We start from the raw sequence: 18433 nt of genomic DNA, 5'->3' as shown, positions 1-18433 counted from the left end.
AAATCTATTACTACAGCGGCTCAACAAATGGGCAGCCGGAGCACAAAGACATGCAACAACACAGACAGGTTTCACAAAATACATCGGCACAACAACTAACCTGTTTATCTTGAATCTGATAAAACATGAATCATTCAGATCTAAAACCCAGACGTATGCTGCATTCATTGATCTTCATTTGGCTTTTGACAAAATCAACAGAAACATGCTGTGGGCCAAATTAACGAAATGGGGATGTCCACATATCATAGAACCAATATAACTTCTGTATTCTAACACTGAAATCTGGATCAGGCTATCTAAAGCCGGCCTTGTATCTCAACCCATTAAAACATGGCATGGGGTAAAGCAAAGTTGTCCTTTAGCAGCTGCACTTTACAATTCTTTTACCTCAGATTTCGAAGATTCAGTAGCTTCTCCCCTAACAAATCCTTCAAAATTGAACTCCACAGTGATTCCTACAATGTTATATGCGGATGACATTGTGCTATTTTCAAAGACTCCTAGAGGATTACAACTTGCGCTGAGCAACACTGACCGCTACATGATCACTAACGAATTAGAAATAAACTTCAAAAAAACTAAAGTGATGGCCCTCACCCTCGAAACAAGTTCTTCAGCTAAACTGCCCGCCTTCCATCTGAACAGAGAAAAAAAAATTCACCCAAGTTAAACCTTTCAAGTACTTGGGGATGTGGATTAGTCAATCTACAACTGAAGAACCGTGGGCAATTCACCCAATAACCAAAGCAAGAACATTAGCACGTCAAGGCTTAATTATACATAAATATGGAAAGTACTCAATAAAACCCATTATTCTTTTCTACAAGCAGAAAGCAGCTCCAATCCTCACATAAGGTGGAGAGACCATGATCAACCTTCGGGATGACATATGGAACAAACACAAACGTATCTTCTGGTCAAAAGTCCTTTCTCTACCTAATGCTGTCCCTGCCACACGTATTAGATTCGAATTGGGTCTGCAATCCTTGAATTCATTAATAAAATGGAAACAACTTAACCTGCTCAGAAAACTCCTGAATAACGATTGTATGCCTGCGTGGGACATAGTCCGCTCTAATCCAACAAACATCAATCCTGTAGCCTTGATTAAATGGAAAGACTTTGTTCAGGCACAAAGGAACGACAACGACATCTCGTTGGACACCCTGCTTTACAGGCCACAAAAAGCGAAATTGCAAGTAGGAAGACTTGATTGGATAAGAACTCAAGCCATCAAAAACCAGTACAAACTAGCGATGAACTGCTCAAATAACATCAGAGCTATAAACGAATAACCACCGTATCTCGAATTATTCCCAGATCGATGTATTTCTCTGATTAAGATTGAACATCTTACCCACACAAGAAATCAATGGGATTCGAAATAGATGCTCGACTCGCAACCGGTCTTGCTGATTTTGCATGGACGCGGCCTCCATTGAAACAATATACCACCTCCTGATGGAATGGTTCTGCCCTCACAAAAAAAACGCACTGCAATTGCACAACTATATTTGACTCCCACAAGAATCTTGGACCCATAGGAGCGATGGTCGCTCATACTATCTGGAAGCAATAGAAGAATGATCACAGCTGTGATTCGTTTTTGGATTGACATTGTATCCCGAATTTACTTTGATTTTGCCCCCGTGTGACGGATGTAAATGCTACTAATTTGTTTTGTTCCTTTTCTTATCTTATTTGTATTCTTCAGGTGAAATATAAATGCAAGGTTTAATTATATAAACCAATGACATTTTAAATAAAAAAAAAAAATTAAAAAAAAGAAGAACACCCATGGGACCTGTTGGTCCTGGATGGAGGCATGACTACGCCCGGAGGTGTAGAAGTAAGATTGACAAACATGTGGCATACTTTTGGCTATAGATCTTTATTGATGAGGAAATAAAGAGAAAATCCTGTCTGACCCTAGTTCTAATAGGGGCTTCCCTGCAAATACTAAGGCATCTGTCAGGATGTCAGTCTAAAGCAAAAAAGAGTTCACCATCCTGTGTCCAAAACCTACTTCCGTACCTTACACTAGAAATGTAAGGTATGTTCTTCTTGGTCCAGAAGAATGACTCCCTTTTCCTAGACAAATGCCAAAGTTCAATTCCGGAGGATGCAGAAAAGAAATGTTCTCAGAAAAGTGCAAATAGTATTTTTTTAAATTTTTTTTAGAAAGGGTTCCTTGGATTGGGGTTTCAGCAAGGATCTCTGAACCCAAAGTCTTGTATCTCCACAGTGTCAGGGAGATGCATCCCTCCCCCTTTTATTACTCAAGTTTTCCAATTACCCGGACAAGTGTCTTTCTTCTCCTGGCCTATTTTCCAATGTTCACTGTGGCAAGAGAGTGTAATCCCTTCATTGGGTCAAAGACCCTAATGCCAGTGATTTCCTCTGCTCACTTGTAGTCTAGGCCGCCATGGGTTCTCAATCTGCTTGGGACGGCCTCTATTTGTTCGGTTCCAGACCCTTCGGTGTGTTTTTATTTCTCTGATGTCCCAGACCCATTTGTATGGATTTCTCTCGCTCGGGTCCCGACTCCTTTATATGGATTTCTTATATTTCTTTCTCTTGGGTCCCAGTAAGCCCTTCTTTCTTTCTCTCGTAGTCTAGTCAGCCCTGGTTTCCCAGTCCACCACAGACTGCCACTAAGATGTTTTTTGATATCACTTCTTACTGGGCGCGGGTCCCAGACCTGTGTCTCAGTGTGGTAAGTGTCCTCGGGGTTCCCCACAAGCCTCCCGCTTTTCAAATGCTTCTCTGGTAGCTCACCAGTCTAACTGTTTCTGGGTCTCTTGCTCCTGAACCTTCTTCACTCCCTCGACTCTGCAGCAGTTCAAAAGCAGCTCCCTGCTTTCGAGCAGCATGCTCCAAGTGGATGACACGCTTTAGCTACTTTGTCCAGCTGATTGCCCGGGCTCCGGTTTCCTTCTGCTCGGTTGCAGTGGACATATTAGGGATGTCTGTGCCGGCAGGCAAGCATCCCATTAGTTGCACTTTTGGCATCCCAGTCCCTCCCGCGGCTCACGAACCTTCAGGTTATTTGAGGGAGGATCTCCCTCATGGTTCGAATTTCCCGGTCCTATTTCTGGTATGTTTTGACCATTAGGAAGTCAGCGTAGACTAGACCACTCAATTGTTTAAGAAGGTGCTCTTCATTCTTCGGCACTTCCTCGTCCCAGTACTGATCTTGCAAATTCCCAGTTGGTCTCTCCCTCATCTCAGTACACAGGGGATACAAGTCCCTTTTTGAGTCTACACTCTTCCTCGTCCCAGTACATTCCACATTACTGATATGGCAAAGGTACATGGGTACACTAGGGAAGGTGCTAGTATGAGTGGTGTCGGAAAGTGTCTAGGGTTAGGTGGGTTATGGGGATACCATGTTCAACCCAGGTCATCACTAATCCCATAGGGGGGAGGGGTTCTCCTGCCCAAGACCCAGCCGCTGAGTACCACCCCCAGGGGGACTATCGGGAAGTGGCCTTATGGGAAGTGGCTACCCCTGGGGGAGAAGTGACCACATCCGGTTATTCGTCACAGCCCCTGGTCGAAAAGTTCTGAGCAGCTGACGCTCAATGGGATATCGAGATGAGAAATCTGAGGGAGAATGCAATCCACTGAATGGAGCTTTTAGCATTTAATAAAAACATCCACAATTCACATTGCAAAGCCTAGTGGCCCCCATAATACAGTGGCAGAGCACATTATAAGAGTCACCAGTGCCAGAGTGGATGTATTACATTTTCCAGATCAATAGCTGGCTAATATGAGGCAATATACTATCCACCGGAAACATTACTACATTTTCAGAGGGACGATTGGCAGACATTTTCTTATTAGCCTTAAATGCAATTAGATAAATAACATATTGCATAAAGGACTGGAGAAGATACAATTCAAGGCAGTAAATGTCCAGGAAAATGGCAAAATGGTTGAGAAAACATACATTAACATTGAAACAGAAGTCAATCATGGAATGTTACCTAATCCTTGCAGGATTTCAACCAATTTATCCTTCTTTTCATATTGGTCAACTTCAAGTATTTTTTGCTGAACATCAGCACATGCTCCACCAACTTGCCCAACAGTGACAAATAAATAATCTGGTTTTAAAAATTCTCTAGCCAAACTGAAAAAAAGAGGAAATTTAAAAAATGTGAAAGTGAGCTCTTCAAACCAAATTAACAATGAAAGACACAGGCATGATTTGAAAATTGTAAGTTACTCACCGTAGTGACTAACATACTCTGTCCCCTTTCCTCCATACTGCATGGGCGTCCCTCGTGAGGGACAGGAGACGGAAACCTTTTTCACCCGAAAAAAAACCTTCCCCCTAAATTTAGAGGCAAAGGGGGTGCATCCCTGGGAGCATGCGCTGCCATGACTCCGCCCTCCAGAGCCACACCTCAGTCTCATAGACGTGTCTACAATAGATTCAACATTGCCTAATGACACCAGTTTAATTACGGGGGAGGTTGGTGGGACGTATGGAGGAAAGGGGACTAAGGTAGTCACTATGGTGAGTAACTAATAATTACTCTTACGTCCCGTCCCCTTTCCTCTATACTGCATGGGTGATTATAACTGAGTGTAGCCCCAGGGTGGAGAGGATACCCTCTTTAACCAAACAGGTTTCTAAGAACTGCCTGTACGACAGCCTCGTCTGATCTAGAGCCAGCATCCAAACAGTAGTGTTTGTGGAAAGCCGAAGGGGTGGCCTATGTGGCCGCCCTGCTTATGACTTGCCAGGAGACATGCCGCTGGAAAGCGATGGCCGTTGACTTGGCTCTGACCCCGTGTGCGTGCATGTTGGCCGGCAGTGGCTTGTGCTGTCCCTCGTAGGCTTCTTTGATGGCTGAGCCATCCAACAGGTATGGAGGCCCAATACCCCGGTCTTGATTCACCAAAGGTGACAAAAAGAGCATCCAACTTGCGGAAGCCCTTGGTCCTATCCAGGTAGAATTTCAGGGCACGCCTGACATCAACGCAGTGTAGAATTCTGTGCCTCGTCTTAGGGCTCGGCAAAAAAAGTGGGCAACACAATCTCTTCGTTCAGATGGAATGCTGACGGCACCTTAGGTAGGAATGCTGGGTGCGTTGGAAGGACTACCTTGTATGGCTCTGAGGCGACCAGCGCCTGGATTCCGCCAATTCTGAGAGCTGAGGTGAGGCTGACTAGCCAGGCTGTCGTAATGGTGACCCGCCTGATGGCCACAATGGAGCTATTAGGATGATGCTGAGGAGGCTAGACTCCTTGATCTTGCATATCACCCTGTGAATGAGGGCAGTGGGTGGAAATGTGTATGCTGTCATTTCGTCCCACCTGATCTGGAAGGCGCCACCCAGGGAGCCCAGGCCCTGCCAGGAGGCGAACCGTTGGCACTTCCAGTTGCCCCGGGAGGCAAAGAGGTCCACCAGAGGGTGACCCCATTTGCAAAAGATCTCCTGTAGCACTAGGTCGTTTAGCTGCCACTCTTAGATGTCCGCTCCCAGTCTGCTGAGCTGGTCTGCCTCCAGGTTGGATTCCCCTGGCAGGTGGACCGCTCTGAGGTAGATATTGTTCTCCAGGGCCCACTCCCACATGATGACTGCCAGCCTGCACTGTGGGAGGTGGGGGGGGGGGTGTGTACGGTTGCCAGAAAGGCCTGCCTGTGTGCAGGATGCAGTCCCTGGACCACCATGTGAGGTCTGGGTGAAATGACTGAGGAACGTGTATCATCTCTGATTGATGTCCCCTTTCCTGTTTCCAGGATGCTGCAAAGTGCAGCTGTAGCCTCCCCATCCTGAGTCTCGTGTGGGGGACGGCCAAGAAGACCGCTGCCATGAGACCCAGTAGGTGTTGGTACCACCAAGCCGAGGTCACTTCTCTGCCGAGTAAGTGCGCAGAGGCACTCTTGATGGCTGTGATCTTGAAAGGGAAAACCGTTCTCGGAGCACGTGACCCAAATGAGGCCCAAGGTAGTCAGTCTCCGCGTGGGCTGCAGCTGCGACTTCTTGAGGTTGAGTGAAAAGCCCAGCTGGTGCAGTGCGTTCATAAGAGTGTGAGAAGTAGGAGCACTGTTTCCGGAGATGTAGCCCTGACGAGCCAGTTGTCAAGTTACGGGTAGATTTGGTGGCCCTGAGCCCTGAGAAGGGCTGCCACAGAGTTCATCAGCTTGGTAAAGACCCTGGGGGCCAAGTTGAGGAAGAAAGGAAGCACCTTGTATTGGAAATGGCAGCCCATGAACCTGAATCGTAGAAAGTAATGAGGCTGCCAGATCGGGACGTGTGGGTATGCATAGCTCCGATCCAGGGAGCACATCCAGTCTCCCTTGCATAATGTCTCCGCTATCAAAGCTGGCGTAACCATCTTGAATTTTTGTACAGGTAGGGAGAGGTTGGGGGTGGAAAGGTCCAGCACAAGTCTCAGACCGCCTGGTGGTTCTTCTGAATGGCGAAAATCCTGGAGTAAAAGCCCAAGCCTCGCTGGGAAGCTGGTACTTCCTCCACTGCCTGGCTCTCGACGAGCGAACGGATGTCCGCCAAAAGAGTTGCTGTCCCAACCTGTGGGAGTGAAGGGGAGGAGGCGGTTGGACAGGGATGCGGTACCCCGTGGAGACTACAGAGGATCCAGGGGTCCATGAAATTCTGGCGCCAGAAATGTGTGTCAAGAGCAAGCCTGCCCCCCACTGGAGACACGTGGACGCGGAGGAGTGTGCCATGCCTTCTTTCCCTCTGAGGCTGTTGCGGAGGAGGGGGACTAGAAAAAGCCCCTACCCCACCCCTCCCCTCCTTTTGTTGTTTCTGCCGATGCTGGTACGGTGAACGGTCAGGCTGCCTGGACCTCTGCCGTAGTAACCCAAGTCGCACTCTTGTCCGATAGGCTAAGGGGACTGGCCTTGGCAGGCCAGCCACCCTGCTGTCCGATTGACAGCCAGGCTGTATGAATGGGGGGAAAACTGCATAAAAAGCAGGTCTCTGGGACTGAAAGAACAGTCGCCACTGGAACGAAAGAACCAACGAGGAACTGGAAGAAGAGGACCCCTACCACGACTGAACCGCCCGGTCAAGCCCTGCTGCCGGTCTGAATCTCCAACTCTGACAACAGGGAAGATCCTCCAGGAAACTTCTTCCCTTGAGCTGGCGGGACCAACCAGTTTGCCCAAACTACAAGCCAAGACCCCTCTGGTTGAATTCGCTGTACAGAGCTACAGTGGGCCGGATAGCCAGGAAGTTCAGACCCTGCTTGGGTTTTAAGGAGCGCACCTTTTATTTGTTGTTTGGCGCTGCTGCTGGTTTCTTCCCTGGGTAGTGCAGGACCCTCCAGTCTTCCTCCTTCTGATCAGTCCGACAGTCGCTTCAGGAACCGTGAGCCTGCAGGAACTACCAGGAACGTCTGCCTCAGCTACAGCCCCTCTCCGTTTGAAGGTACTATGCCCAATCCGGTTGTGCGTTTCGCTCAGCCGCGGTGGAAGTGTTTGAAATCTTTCTCCAATCTGAGGGCTTGTCCTTCTCTTCTCTTTGAACTATCTTTTCTACCAACCAACCTCGTCTGGAATCTGTGCCACAAACTTTATTGCGAACTACCCTGAACTGTGTGATCTTGAGCAAAAGACTTTTGACCTACTGACTTTGGCCCCAAGCCTTTTCTAGCTGATTATCTCACTGTAGTCTCTCCTTGTTCAACTGCTCGGAATACTTACCTGTTGGTTTTGCCTAATTTCTAATAACGTCTTTCCCTACCTTTTAAATTGCTGGAGTGCCATTTTGCTCCCACTTGATTTTGTGAGCTTAACTTGTATGGAATTTAAGGGAAGTGGTGTGGTGTATTTGTGATGTTGACCTTGCTTAGAATAGTGAAATGTTATACAACTGTTGAGTAAATAAATATATATTCTTTTACTTAGAAAGCTTGCGTCAGTGTTTGCCTGAATCTAAGTAATTGCTGTCCTTTGTGCAACTATCTTGTACTGCTCCCTTACTCTTGAGATAAGTCTGGCTGCTCCGCTACTGCTACCACTATAACTGTGTAGTACAGGCTTGTACCAAAGGTGAAATTGTACTGTCACTTGTAGTTCTAATTGTGTGTATTGTTCCCAAAGGGTACTGCATATAATTCTGCCTAACAGTATCCACCTGTGGGTCCAAGGGTGCAGGGTTTGGGGTGCGCTAGGAGCTGCGGGCTGAGGTGCGGGGACCGCAGCCCGGGGCTGGTATGGAACCACCTGCCCAACCACCTGCGCAATCGGTTGGGTGGCCGGAGCGGGCTGCTGAGGCCGAAAAGGGACCGGAGCAGCCTTACTAGTGTATGCGGCGCCAGAGCCATTGGAGGGAGCCAGTCCCTGATGGAGTCCCCGAGGATGACCCGCATCTCTGGAGATTTCATGAGTCCGAGGAACTTTTCAAAAAACCTGTTCTCGCAGGCTGGATTGGTGGTAGGGGGAACCGAAGGGGTAGTCGGCGTATGCTGGAGCTGTTGCTTGCCATGCCTGTATGGACGCAGCAGGAAACTGCCTTGCACGAAGGAAGGGTAAGCTGTAGGCCACATACCTGGTTGACACCAGTCCCACCTTGACACACGGTCCTCCGCCTGCCTTCATTGGAGGGGAGTCAGTCGGATGTCTGGATTTTCTAGCGCGGCTGCCATTTTCTCAAGCTGCCTTTCAGGTACCTGCGTAGTGTTGCTCGGCTCACTGGGGCCCCACCCCGTCCAGGGCTGTAGTGTGGATCATGGGGGCTACCCTGTTCCTCAGCCGAGGCCTGGTAGGCATTTCGCCGACTGGGAATTTGCTGGTAGAACTGCGTAATGGCGCCCCCCCCCCCGGACATGATGCTGGTACTAGGGCATAGCCTCTCGGGTGAAGACCTGGTAAAAGAACCTTCCGGTCCCTCAGCACCGTCACCGGGAGGATCTACTGATCCCTCGGCCTGACGGCCGGTAGCTGATTCAGCCTTGGTACTTGTGCTGGTATCAGGACCTGATCAGTCCCTCCCACGCGGGTGATTCCTTGGGTAGGAGTCTCCCTTAAGGGGTGCACTGGAAAAGAGCGGCCCTACCTTGGGCCTGGATCGATGATATACATAGTCCTTAAGGTCCTTTGGAGGCGATCTCTGGAAGAGCTCCCTCCACCTGGCTAGTCTGTTGTTCAGAGACCTCGAGGAAAGCGTGTTGCACGTGGTACAAGCTTGCCTGCCGTGGGCAAGGCCAAGGCACCGTAGGCAGAGGGCGTGGGGGTCTTTAGTCGGGAAGAGCCCGTAGCAGGATGGACCCCTGTATAAGTCGACATGCGCCAGGGAGTAGCTTGACACTGGAGGACTGAGTACCTGAATGATAAGACAAAGAAGAAGTATCCGTGCCTGGAATTACATGGCTGAAGCCAAACCCAAGAGCGCTGGTGAATTCGGCCCATTCCCATTGACGCGGAAAAGGGGACCGAGGGCTCAGTGAAAGCGGTGCATGCTCTCAGGGCCGCACCCCGTGCACCTCTAAATTTAAAGGGGAAGAAGGTTTTTTCTGGTGATAAAGTTTCCGTCTCCCGTCCCTTGCGAGGGACGCCCACGCAGTATGGAAGAAAGGGGACGGGACGTAAGAGTATTGTTCTTACTGCAGTTCTAAATATTGCTGCACTTATTAAAAACTGGTGAAAGGGCAACATACGCTGCAGTAGTCTAACATTTTCTATGAAATTTCAAATACAAAGTATATTAACCTAACCTCCAGAGGCAGTATATTATGTAGAGAGAAGCAGACTAGCAGTAAGAAGGGTTGTTTTGGTGGGAATATCCAATGGAGAGGCAAGAAGTGCAATGTCTTCAAAGGGGGGACAACTTGAGGTGCACAATTGTGTCATTAATAAGTTAGAGCTGGACTTAAAAAAGATTACTAAGCCCTCCATTGAAACATGGGAGAGAAAGGCCATGTCTGACGGAGCAGGACAGTGTTTCTTTGCCATGTCACTGTCCACAGCCATAACAAGGGCAGGCTTCACCCATGCCTCCAGTACGGATGCTTCCACTGCCACATTGAAGGGCAGGAGCGGCTCCTCCTTGGGGGACACGTACAAAATTTCACAAACTTTGGAGCTGGATGGGGCAGAGCATCTCAAATTACTGGACACTTTAGCCATCAGGCGCTGGAACGCAGCTTGAGGCTTACCCAGGGTGGGAGCTGGCATACAGACCATCTACAGAGAGGTTGCAAGGCCACTGGCTCCTTGCAGGTCCTCTCCCCATCGATGTATAATTCATCTGGGAAATCGCTCACTTCCCTAGAGCAGAGAGGTTCCACCCCAGTATGGACCTGGTCACCCTCCTTGCTGTATATGTACATCTTTGACATGACATGCATTACTTACTGTAAAAGCATTTCTGATAGTTGTATCTGCTTAGACTCGCATGATGTGCATATAGTCCGACATCCAGTGGTCACTGCGGAGTATTGCATCGTGTCTTTCGGGGACTGAAAGGGGACGTCGGCATAGGCGTGTCTGTAACACTATCCCTATAGTGACGTGCAGTGTACCCAAAATCCCTCACGTGCCGAGGTCCCTCAGATTTGATTTTTTGTGCCATCAGGGAGCCTTATGACTAACGTGAGTGAGTACAGAAAAGAGAAAAGTAATAGGACGTCTATGTTCCTTCCACCCGAGCGGGGAGGAAGGGTGGGCGCATGTGAATCTAAGCAGATACAACCATCAGACATGCTTTTACGGTAAGTAATGCATGTCTTCTGATGTTTGTTAATCTGCTTAGAATCACATGCTGTGCATAGACTAGCGAGCAGTACCCGGAGGTGGAGGTGGGTTGTGAGAAGGAACAGTAGAGAAAAGTTGTCTTAGTACTGCTTGTCCCTCCTGGGAATCAGATCTAGAATGGGCATCTAGACAATAGTGTTTTGTAAAAGGTGTGTACAGAACTCCAGGTTGCTCCTTTGCAAATGGACTCAAGGGGAACATTTGCAATGAATGCTATGGATGCCCTCGTGCCTCAAGTGAAATGTGCTCTAGGCTTGAAGGGCAGTTCTCTTAGCAAGGGTGTAGCAGAGTGATGCACTGCACAATCCATCTAGATATAGTGGATTTGGAAACTGCATCTCCTTCTCTTCCTGCCGCCACTGAGACAAAGAACTGATCAGTCTTTCTTAGTGGTAGAGTGCTTTCCATATAAAACAGGACCACCCTGCGCACATCAACTATCACCCACGTTTGATGGGTTTTGAAAGAACGTTGGTAGTTCTATTGACTGGTTGACATGGATCTTTGAAATGAATTTAGGTGCGAATATAGGGTTTGTGAGTAGCACCACCTTATCTTTGTGAACTGTTACAAAGGGGTCTAAGATTGAGAGTGCTTGTAGTTCAATCACTCTCCTAATGGAGGTGATAGCAATCAAGAAAGCAGTCTTAAGAGTGAGATCCTTAAGGCTCGCTTTATGCATGGGCTCGAAGGGGGAGCCCATTAGCCTGGTTAACACAACGTTCAGGTCCCATTCAGGAGCTGCATTAGATATAGGAGGGTGAATTCTTTTCACTCCCTCCATGAAGGCTTTAATAACTGGAACCTTCCACCATGACACCTTATGTTGTGACGTAGTGTAGGCGGAGAGTGCAGCTAGGTGAACTTTAATGGAATTAAAGGCTAAACCCGAGTCCAGCAAGTGCGTCAGGTATAAAACAATGTGTGTGGAAGAGTAGTCAACAGGGTTGACGCTTCTTGAGTTACACCAGATGACGAACCATTTCCACTTACTAGAGTAGCAGTAAAGAGTGTTCGTTTTACTAGCCTCCCTGAGAAGGTCCATGCATCTCTGAGGGAGCTGCAAATGTCCAAATTCTATGACCTCAGTAGCCAGGCTGGCAAGTTCAGGGTCTGCGGGCATGGGTGCAGCGTCCGGCCCCTGTCCTGTGACAAAGTGTTGTACGGGCAGGGTAGTTTCACTGGAGGGGATAGTGACATCTCCATTAGATGAGCGAACCAGGGTTGGCGGGCCCGCATGGGGTCCACCAATATCATGGTGACTGGTTCCTGGTGTATCTTGTGCACTATCTTGTTGAGAAGGGGAGTCAGGGGAAAAGCGTAGACAAATTTCCCTGACAATATTATCCAGAGCCCGTTTCCCTTGGAGCGGTTCTAGGGGTACCTGGAGGCGCAATCTTGGCATTGGGTGTTCTCCAGAGTTGCGAACAAGTCGATCTCTGGGAAGCCCCATTCTGGGAAAACGTTGGAGACGATGTCTCTGTGTAATCGCCATTTGAACTCTGCGGGTAGAGGGAAGTCTCTGCGGAGTCCGTCTGCCAGAAGATTGGGATCCCCTGGGACATGTGATAACAGACACAGGTGTTTGAGAGCCCACTTCCAGATGTTCTGGGACAGCTTGGACAGACCTGGAGAGTGAGTGCCCCCCTACTTGCTCAGGTAATACATGGCTTTGGTGCTGTCCGTGAGGATCAGCACTGTCTTTCCTTGCAGATGTGTCTGGAAGGCCTTCAGTGCTTTGAAGACCGCCAACAATTCCAGAAGGTTTATATGGTTGGACGCCACACTTTAAGTCCAGACTCTGTGCACAGTCTGATGGGACAGGTGAGCCACCCATCCTGTGAGGGATGAGTCTGTGGTTAGAGTGGATTCCGCTGCAGGGGTGGTGAAGTAGTTCCCCTTCACAAGGTTCTCCCTCGAACACCACCGCAGCGAGAGAACCAAGGCTTGCGAGACAACCACTAGATCGTCCCATTGTCCGCTGGCCTGACACCACTGGCTGTTGAGCCACTCTTGCATTGGGCGCAGGTGCGAGTGGGGAACCAAGTAAATACATGACGCCATCATTCCCAGCAATCGCATGGCTTTGCGTACTGTCACCTCTCCACCGGCTAAGTGAAAAAGGCCGTCCCTTGCTCGAATTAGAGCCCCTAGGAATTGCTTGACCTGGCTGGGATCTAGACTGGACTACTTTTTTGTTGATGGAGAAGCCCAGGTGAACAAGAAGACTATAGTCTTTTGGGTATTCGAGAAGCAGGTTTCAAAAGAATCCCCTGTTATGAGCCAGTCGTCGAGGTAAGGATAAACCGGAATGGACAACCCGCGCAGATGAGCCACTGCCAGTACTTTCATGAATACCCTTGGCGCTGAGGCTATGCCGAAGGGTAGCACTTTGAACTGATAGTATTTCCCTTCTATCATGAACCTGAGGCATTTCCTGTGCGCTGGCAACGTTGAAATATGAAAGTATACATCTTTCATGTCCAATGTTGCCATGTAATCCTGCTGTGTGAGCAGGGGGATTACTTCCTGCAGAGTGACCATACGAAATTTGAGATTTTACAAATTTGTTCGCTGGGTGCAGATCTAATACAGTGAGCACGGGTAGATCCTTTTGCGTACAAGGAAGTACACTGAATAAATATCCTCCTTTACACGTGACAGGGGTACGACCTCTATGGCTCCTTTTTCCAGCAGCGATTCTACTTCCTTAAGAAGGATGAGAAGGTGTTCTGGTGTGAGACTTCTTCCCTTTGGAGGTCTGAATGTCGGTGACCGGCTGAATTCGATACAGTAGCCGTGGGCTATTGTTGACAGTATCCAATGGTCTGTGGTAATTCTCTCCCATGCCTGGAGAAAGGATGTTAACCGGCCCCCGACCGGGGAGGCATGGGAGGGGACCCGAATCTTCGGGTCATTCAGTGGCGGCAGCCGGGGAGCCTCTAGGAGTAGGACACTGACCCCTTCCTTCGCCACAACGTTGGCCTCTCTGGGCATACTGCGTGTTGTAATTACTGGTTCCTTGAGGGGAGGACCAGTTGGTGCCTTAGACATACTGTTGCTGAGGCTGGCGTTGGCCACGAAAAAGGCACCTATTGCCAGGTTTAGTGATCGGGTCCAAGGTGTTTAAGGTTTCATGTTCCTTTTTTGCAGTTTCCAGGTCGTCGTCCACCGCCTTTCCAAACAAGTTGGAGTCCTACAGGGGTTTGTTAATAAGGGACGCCCGAGTCTCTGGCTTGAATGCCAAGTTCCTAACCCATGCATGCCTTTTCAGAAGTGCGCCTTGAACTAAGGAATGCCCAGCCGTTTCCGCAGCATCTAAGGTATTTTTAATGATGCTTTGGTTCATTTGGGTGCCTTCGGTAACTGTGGCCAAAAGACAGGTGAGAAGTGGCTCAGGAATTTCCTGAAGGCCTTCGCGTAACAAGGCCCACTGGGCATCAGCGTGACTGGCCAACAGGGTTGTATTGTTGGCAATACGTGTAGCGAAAGCCGCCAAGGCCGTAACCCTCTTCCCGAGTGCATAGAGCCTCTTCCCTTCCTTATCAGGGGGTGGGGGGCGCTTCTCCTGTGGAAAGAGGAACCCCCGCCTTTTTCCTCGTGGTGGTCACCACCAGAGAGTCTGGGATGGAATGACCTCTAATATATAGAGGATCAGAGGGGGAGGGGCTGAAGAGTTTCTCAATCCGTGGGTTAACACCCCTGACCAAGGCTGGTGTAGACAAAGAGGGCGCGAAGCGCTTTCTGATGGAGGAGAGGAATGGCCTGGATAGCCGGTGGCTTTCCTTTAATGATTTTTTTCCACAAAATCCACCTCGGGGATAGTATCTCCTGTATCGATCTGAAAGTGTGCTTCAGCCTTGCGTAGAATGGCGTTAAACGTGGGCTGATCGTCCATAGGCGAGGGCTCCCTAACAGGAGTAGTCTGTGGAGAGGTTAAATCCACAGTATCAGGGTCAGTTGACACGGGAGACTGCCATGGCTGTGGGTCACATATCGGGGTCTACCCCCCCCAGCCCTCAACAGGATCTTGCAGGTTCCCAGAATCCATCATCGTCCTGGGTGTCAAGATAGGGGTCATCTTCAGTGATGTAATGTGTACAGTTCCTCATCCTGGGCGTTGAAAAGTTTAGGGATCTTGGCTTGAGGGCCCTGAGGGCCCTCATCCCTTGGCCTTCTAGGTGTGGTCTGGTCAGAAAAGGAAACAAACCTATGTAACCTGTCAATACAGTTCTCAAATCTCTCCCTGGTACAATGGGAAGACCCAGAATGGTCTAAGGGTGGAAAAATCTGTTCTTCCGCCTCTAAACGTTAAGATCTCTCCCACAAAGTCGAGGAAATCCCCCTGTCGCCCTCCGAGAAGCCTTCTCGTGGGCCCGACGATGGGGGAGTGTTTGAGTCTCTTTCGACCTGAGGGAGGGTTCCGGCGCACCTGACATACCTCTGCTATTTTCGGCGTCTCCTTGACCTTCTCCGCAGGCTTCGGCTCCTCCTTCGCCAGCCGTTTGAGTCCGAGTGTCATCGGAGACGATCCTTGCGATGATCTCAGCGACCAGTCTCCCAGCCTTGAGTTGATTGTGTGGAGTGGTTTTCGGCGGAGCTGGAACATTGCCGTCGACGGACTCCTTCTTGCAATGTAACTTGACGGCACCTGATACTTTAGGGGTAGCGCCCGTTGTATTCATAGGCCAAGTGGCTAGGCGCGATTGCGGCTGCGGGGAGGGCTGAAACGCCAGCGGTGCTGGCATCCCCGTTGGCGCAGAGGCCTTCATCGACTTCGACGAGGAATGGCCGGGGGTTTGTGTTTTGTGACGTGTAATTGTCCGTCAGCGTCGCCGGGGTCTACATCCCACAAAGCAGGGCCCCAGCCGTGCCTATCGGAGCTGGGGACAGATGCCACAGAGTGAGAGCGCTCCGTCAAGAGGTCTACAACCTCCAGTGCAGAGGTCGTGTTGTCACTGTCACCTTCGTCACATTCAGCGGCTGCGGCGGGGGTGGGGGAAGAATCGGCCTTTGACAGTGTAGGCTGCCCACCTTTTCACCTTACGCTCCTTCAGAGTTTTAGGGCGGAGGAGCTTGCAGGCCGTGTTAGGCAGAATCCTGGGCAGTGCCGTTAGGGACTACTACACACAATTAAGACTACAAGTGGTAGTACAAATTCACCTTTGGTACAAGCCTGTAATACACAGAAAAATTGGTAGCAATGGCTGAGCAGCCAGACTTATCTCAAGAGCAAATGAGCAGTAGTAGAGATTACACAAAGGACTACAATTACTGTGATTCAAGCAAACACTGACTCAAGGTTTCTGGTTTAAAAGGTAAAAGTACATTTATTTTTAAACCATCTGTTCACGAAACACTTCACTTCTACTAAAATAAAATCACACTGCAAATATACTACACACAACCAATTCCCCTTGTGCAGAACAATTCAAAGTAAGTACCTTTGGATTTGACAGACCAGTGTTGTGAAACAAAGACTTTACCATGGGTTATTACACGATCACTTTTTGACAGTAATGAAAGCTCGGTCTTACGAAAGAAAGGCGTACTCGCGAGAAGAAATGTTACCATAGTCAAACACACTTAGCACATGAATTAACACAAGAGAATAGGGGATAAAAAACATAGGCAATACTTTTGTCAAGGCAGATAGAATCAGAGAACACTTTCTAAAACGTAGATAAAAGTCAATAGGCCTGCGCCAGTGTCAAATAGGACAGGATCCAGTAGTCGAGGATCACAAGGTTAGAACAGTTAACGATTCGAGATTGCCAGGAGTACTTGGAAATTGACAAAGGGAAGCAAAAGTTATAAGAGGGAAGGAAGACAAGGACACGCCTTGGGTGAGGAGAAAGGGTTCACCCCAATTCCTCGAAGTTGGACACAGTACCTTAATCGTTTGAATAAAGGCTGGTGCTACGGCAGTTGTTCTTGGTAGTTCCTGCAGACTCACGGTTCCTGTAGCTTCAGTGGTGGGGACAAGGAGGACGTCTGGAGCTATCTGCACTACCCAGGAATGAGGCCAGCAGCAGCGAAGCAACAGTGAAGAAAAGGAGCGCTCCTTTAAAACAGGAGAGGCTCTTCAGATGGCTATCCGGACCACTACAGCTGTGTGCAGCGATTTCAACCAAGAAGAGGATCCTCTGGCTGTGGAAGGTGAGCTGGTTATCCCCACCAGGCTCAAGGGAAGAAGACTCTGGACTAAATCTCCTCTTAGTCGTTGAAGGGAAGATGGCTCAGGACTGCAGGAGGGCTTCATCGGTTCCTTGTAGTTCCAGAGGCGACTCCGACTTCTAGCCCAAGAGACCTGCCTTTTATGCCTAAAACCCCCATTCACACAGCCTGGCTGTCAATCACGTAGCAGGGGGGTTGTCCAACCGGGACAACCACCTCAGCCAATCATGGCAAAATGCGACTTGGGTTTCCTAGGATACCCTGTGCAGGGGGTGACTACACCCCTTCCCCACAGTCTACCTAGACACCCAGGCGCCAAGAGGAGGGCTTTTCTGCAGAAGCCTGCCAAAAGACTGAACAAAGAAGGCGAACCTAGTTTGCTGCACAAAGTAAAACACAAGGACTTTAACAAAAAGAAATGGCGAATAAACCCAACCGGAGCCAAAAGAAAGACGATTTGGTCAAGCGGGTTTATGTTCGAGGCTAATATAATAGCCAAGAACAGTACCACATTTATCTGATATAATCACGGTAGAAAAGTTAGGGTAGATACCACTGCCACCAGCCAAGTCTAAATGTTAAAAGAGCGAAACAATGCTCAGGGAGGTACAGACAGAAAAGGGGCACAGATTAGCCCTTTCCAGTACTCCATGTAAGATGGGGTGTACTGGGTCTGTGGTAAAAATGACTATGTAAAGTAAATGGCAACTTTACCTTTCTCTGGGGGACAGAAGTCAGCCCCAGTGAAATGGAGTCAGAGGGAAGTCTTAAAGACAACCCTGGGTTACTACACTAAAGGTGCTGTGTAACCCGTAAAAGAACAGGGGCACCTGGAGTGGTGTGCTCCAGTGCCCAAGATCACACAATGAGTAAAAACACATAGGCCAAAACACATTTAAGAGTGGAAAAAGGATGTACACTCTTACCAGGTGGAAAAAATAAACTCCAGCAATCCAGAAAAGCTGCTGGGGGACTCACTAGGTCAGGGAAATTTGCCCTAGAAGGAGAATTCTCCCTAACACTAACCTGGTCTTCTGTTTTTTCCTTGCAGGCACTGCTGTCGACGATGGAGCGTGTCGTGCTGCGGTGCCAAGATGAAGATATTGGCGTTCTGGAAAGTGCAAAGATGAATACTTGGTTCGCCGAAGAGATATACAGGTAAGAACAGCTTCCCCCAGTTGGTAAGTATGCAGACAGGAAGCAGGATGTCCAGGAAGCAGGATCTTCAAAGGTAATTCTGACCTCAGGCGACGGTGAGCGTTACGCTGCTTGCAGGTGCAGCATAACAAGGCTGAGATCGCGGGCACGCCCATTAGGGCCGGCTTACCTGCCACTCCTAGAGAGTAAGCACGCGCGAAGGGAACCCATTGGCAGCCACACCCAAGAATGCACTTGGGGCTGCTTAATGGATGGAATGTTCACGGTTAATGCATCCTGCTTAATGGATGGAATGTTCAAGGTTAATGCATCTGAAGTGCTATGTCCATAATAAAAGCTTTTTGGGTGTTAAA

At 49.1% G+C, this 18433-nt stretch overlaps 1 protein-coding gene across 3 annotated transcripts in view; it reads right to left on the bottom strand.

Moving 5' to 3' along the window:
- Positions 1 to 18433, bottom strand: part of DDX4 (DEAD-box helicase 4) — a 1871246-nt gene that overhangs the window by 335061 nt on the left and 1517752 nt on the right. For all 3 annotated transcript variants that reach the window (XM_069627287.1, XM_069627289.1, XM_069627288.1), the window contains exon 18: positions 3996 to 4141. In XM_069627287.1, coding sequence (XP_069483388.1) covers positions 3996 to 4141 — 146 coding nt within the window. The remainder of the gene's footprint in view (positions 1 to 3995; positions 4142 to 18433) is intronic.

This window comes from Ambystoma mexicanum, chromosome 6p (assembly GCF_040938575.1).
Source record: "Ambystoma mexicanum isolate Mex_15411 chromosome 6p, UKY_AmexF1_1, whole genome shotgun sequence".
Lineage (NCBI taxonomy): Eukaryota > Metazoa > Chordata > Amphibia > Caudata > Ambystomatidae > Ambystoma > Ambystoma mexicanum.
Note: the sequence above shows the minus strand (reverse complement) of the source record. Positions and strands in the feature narration are given on the sequence as shown.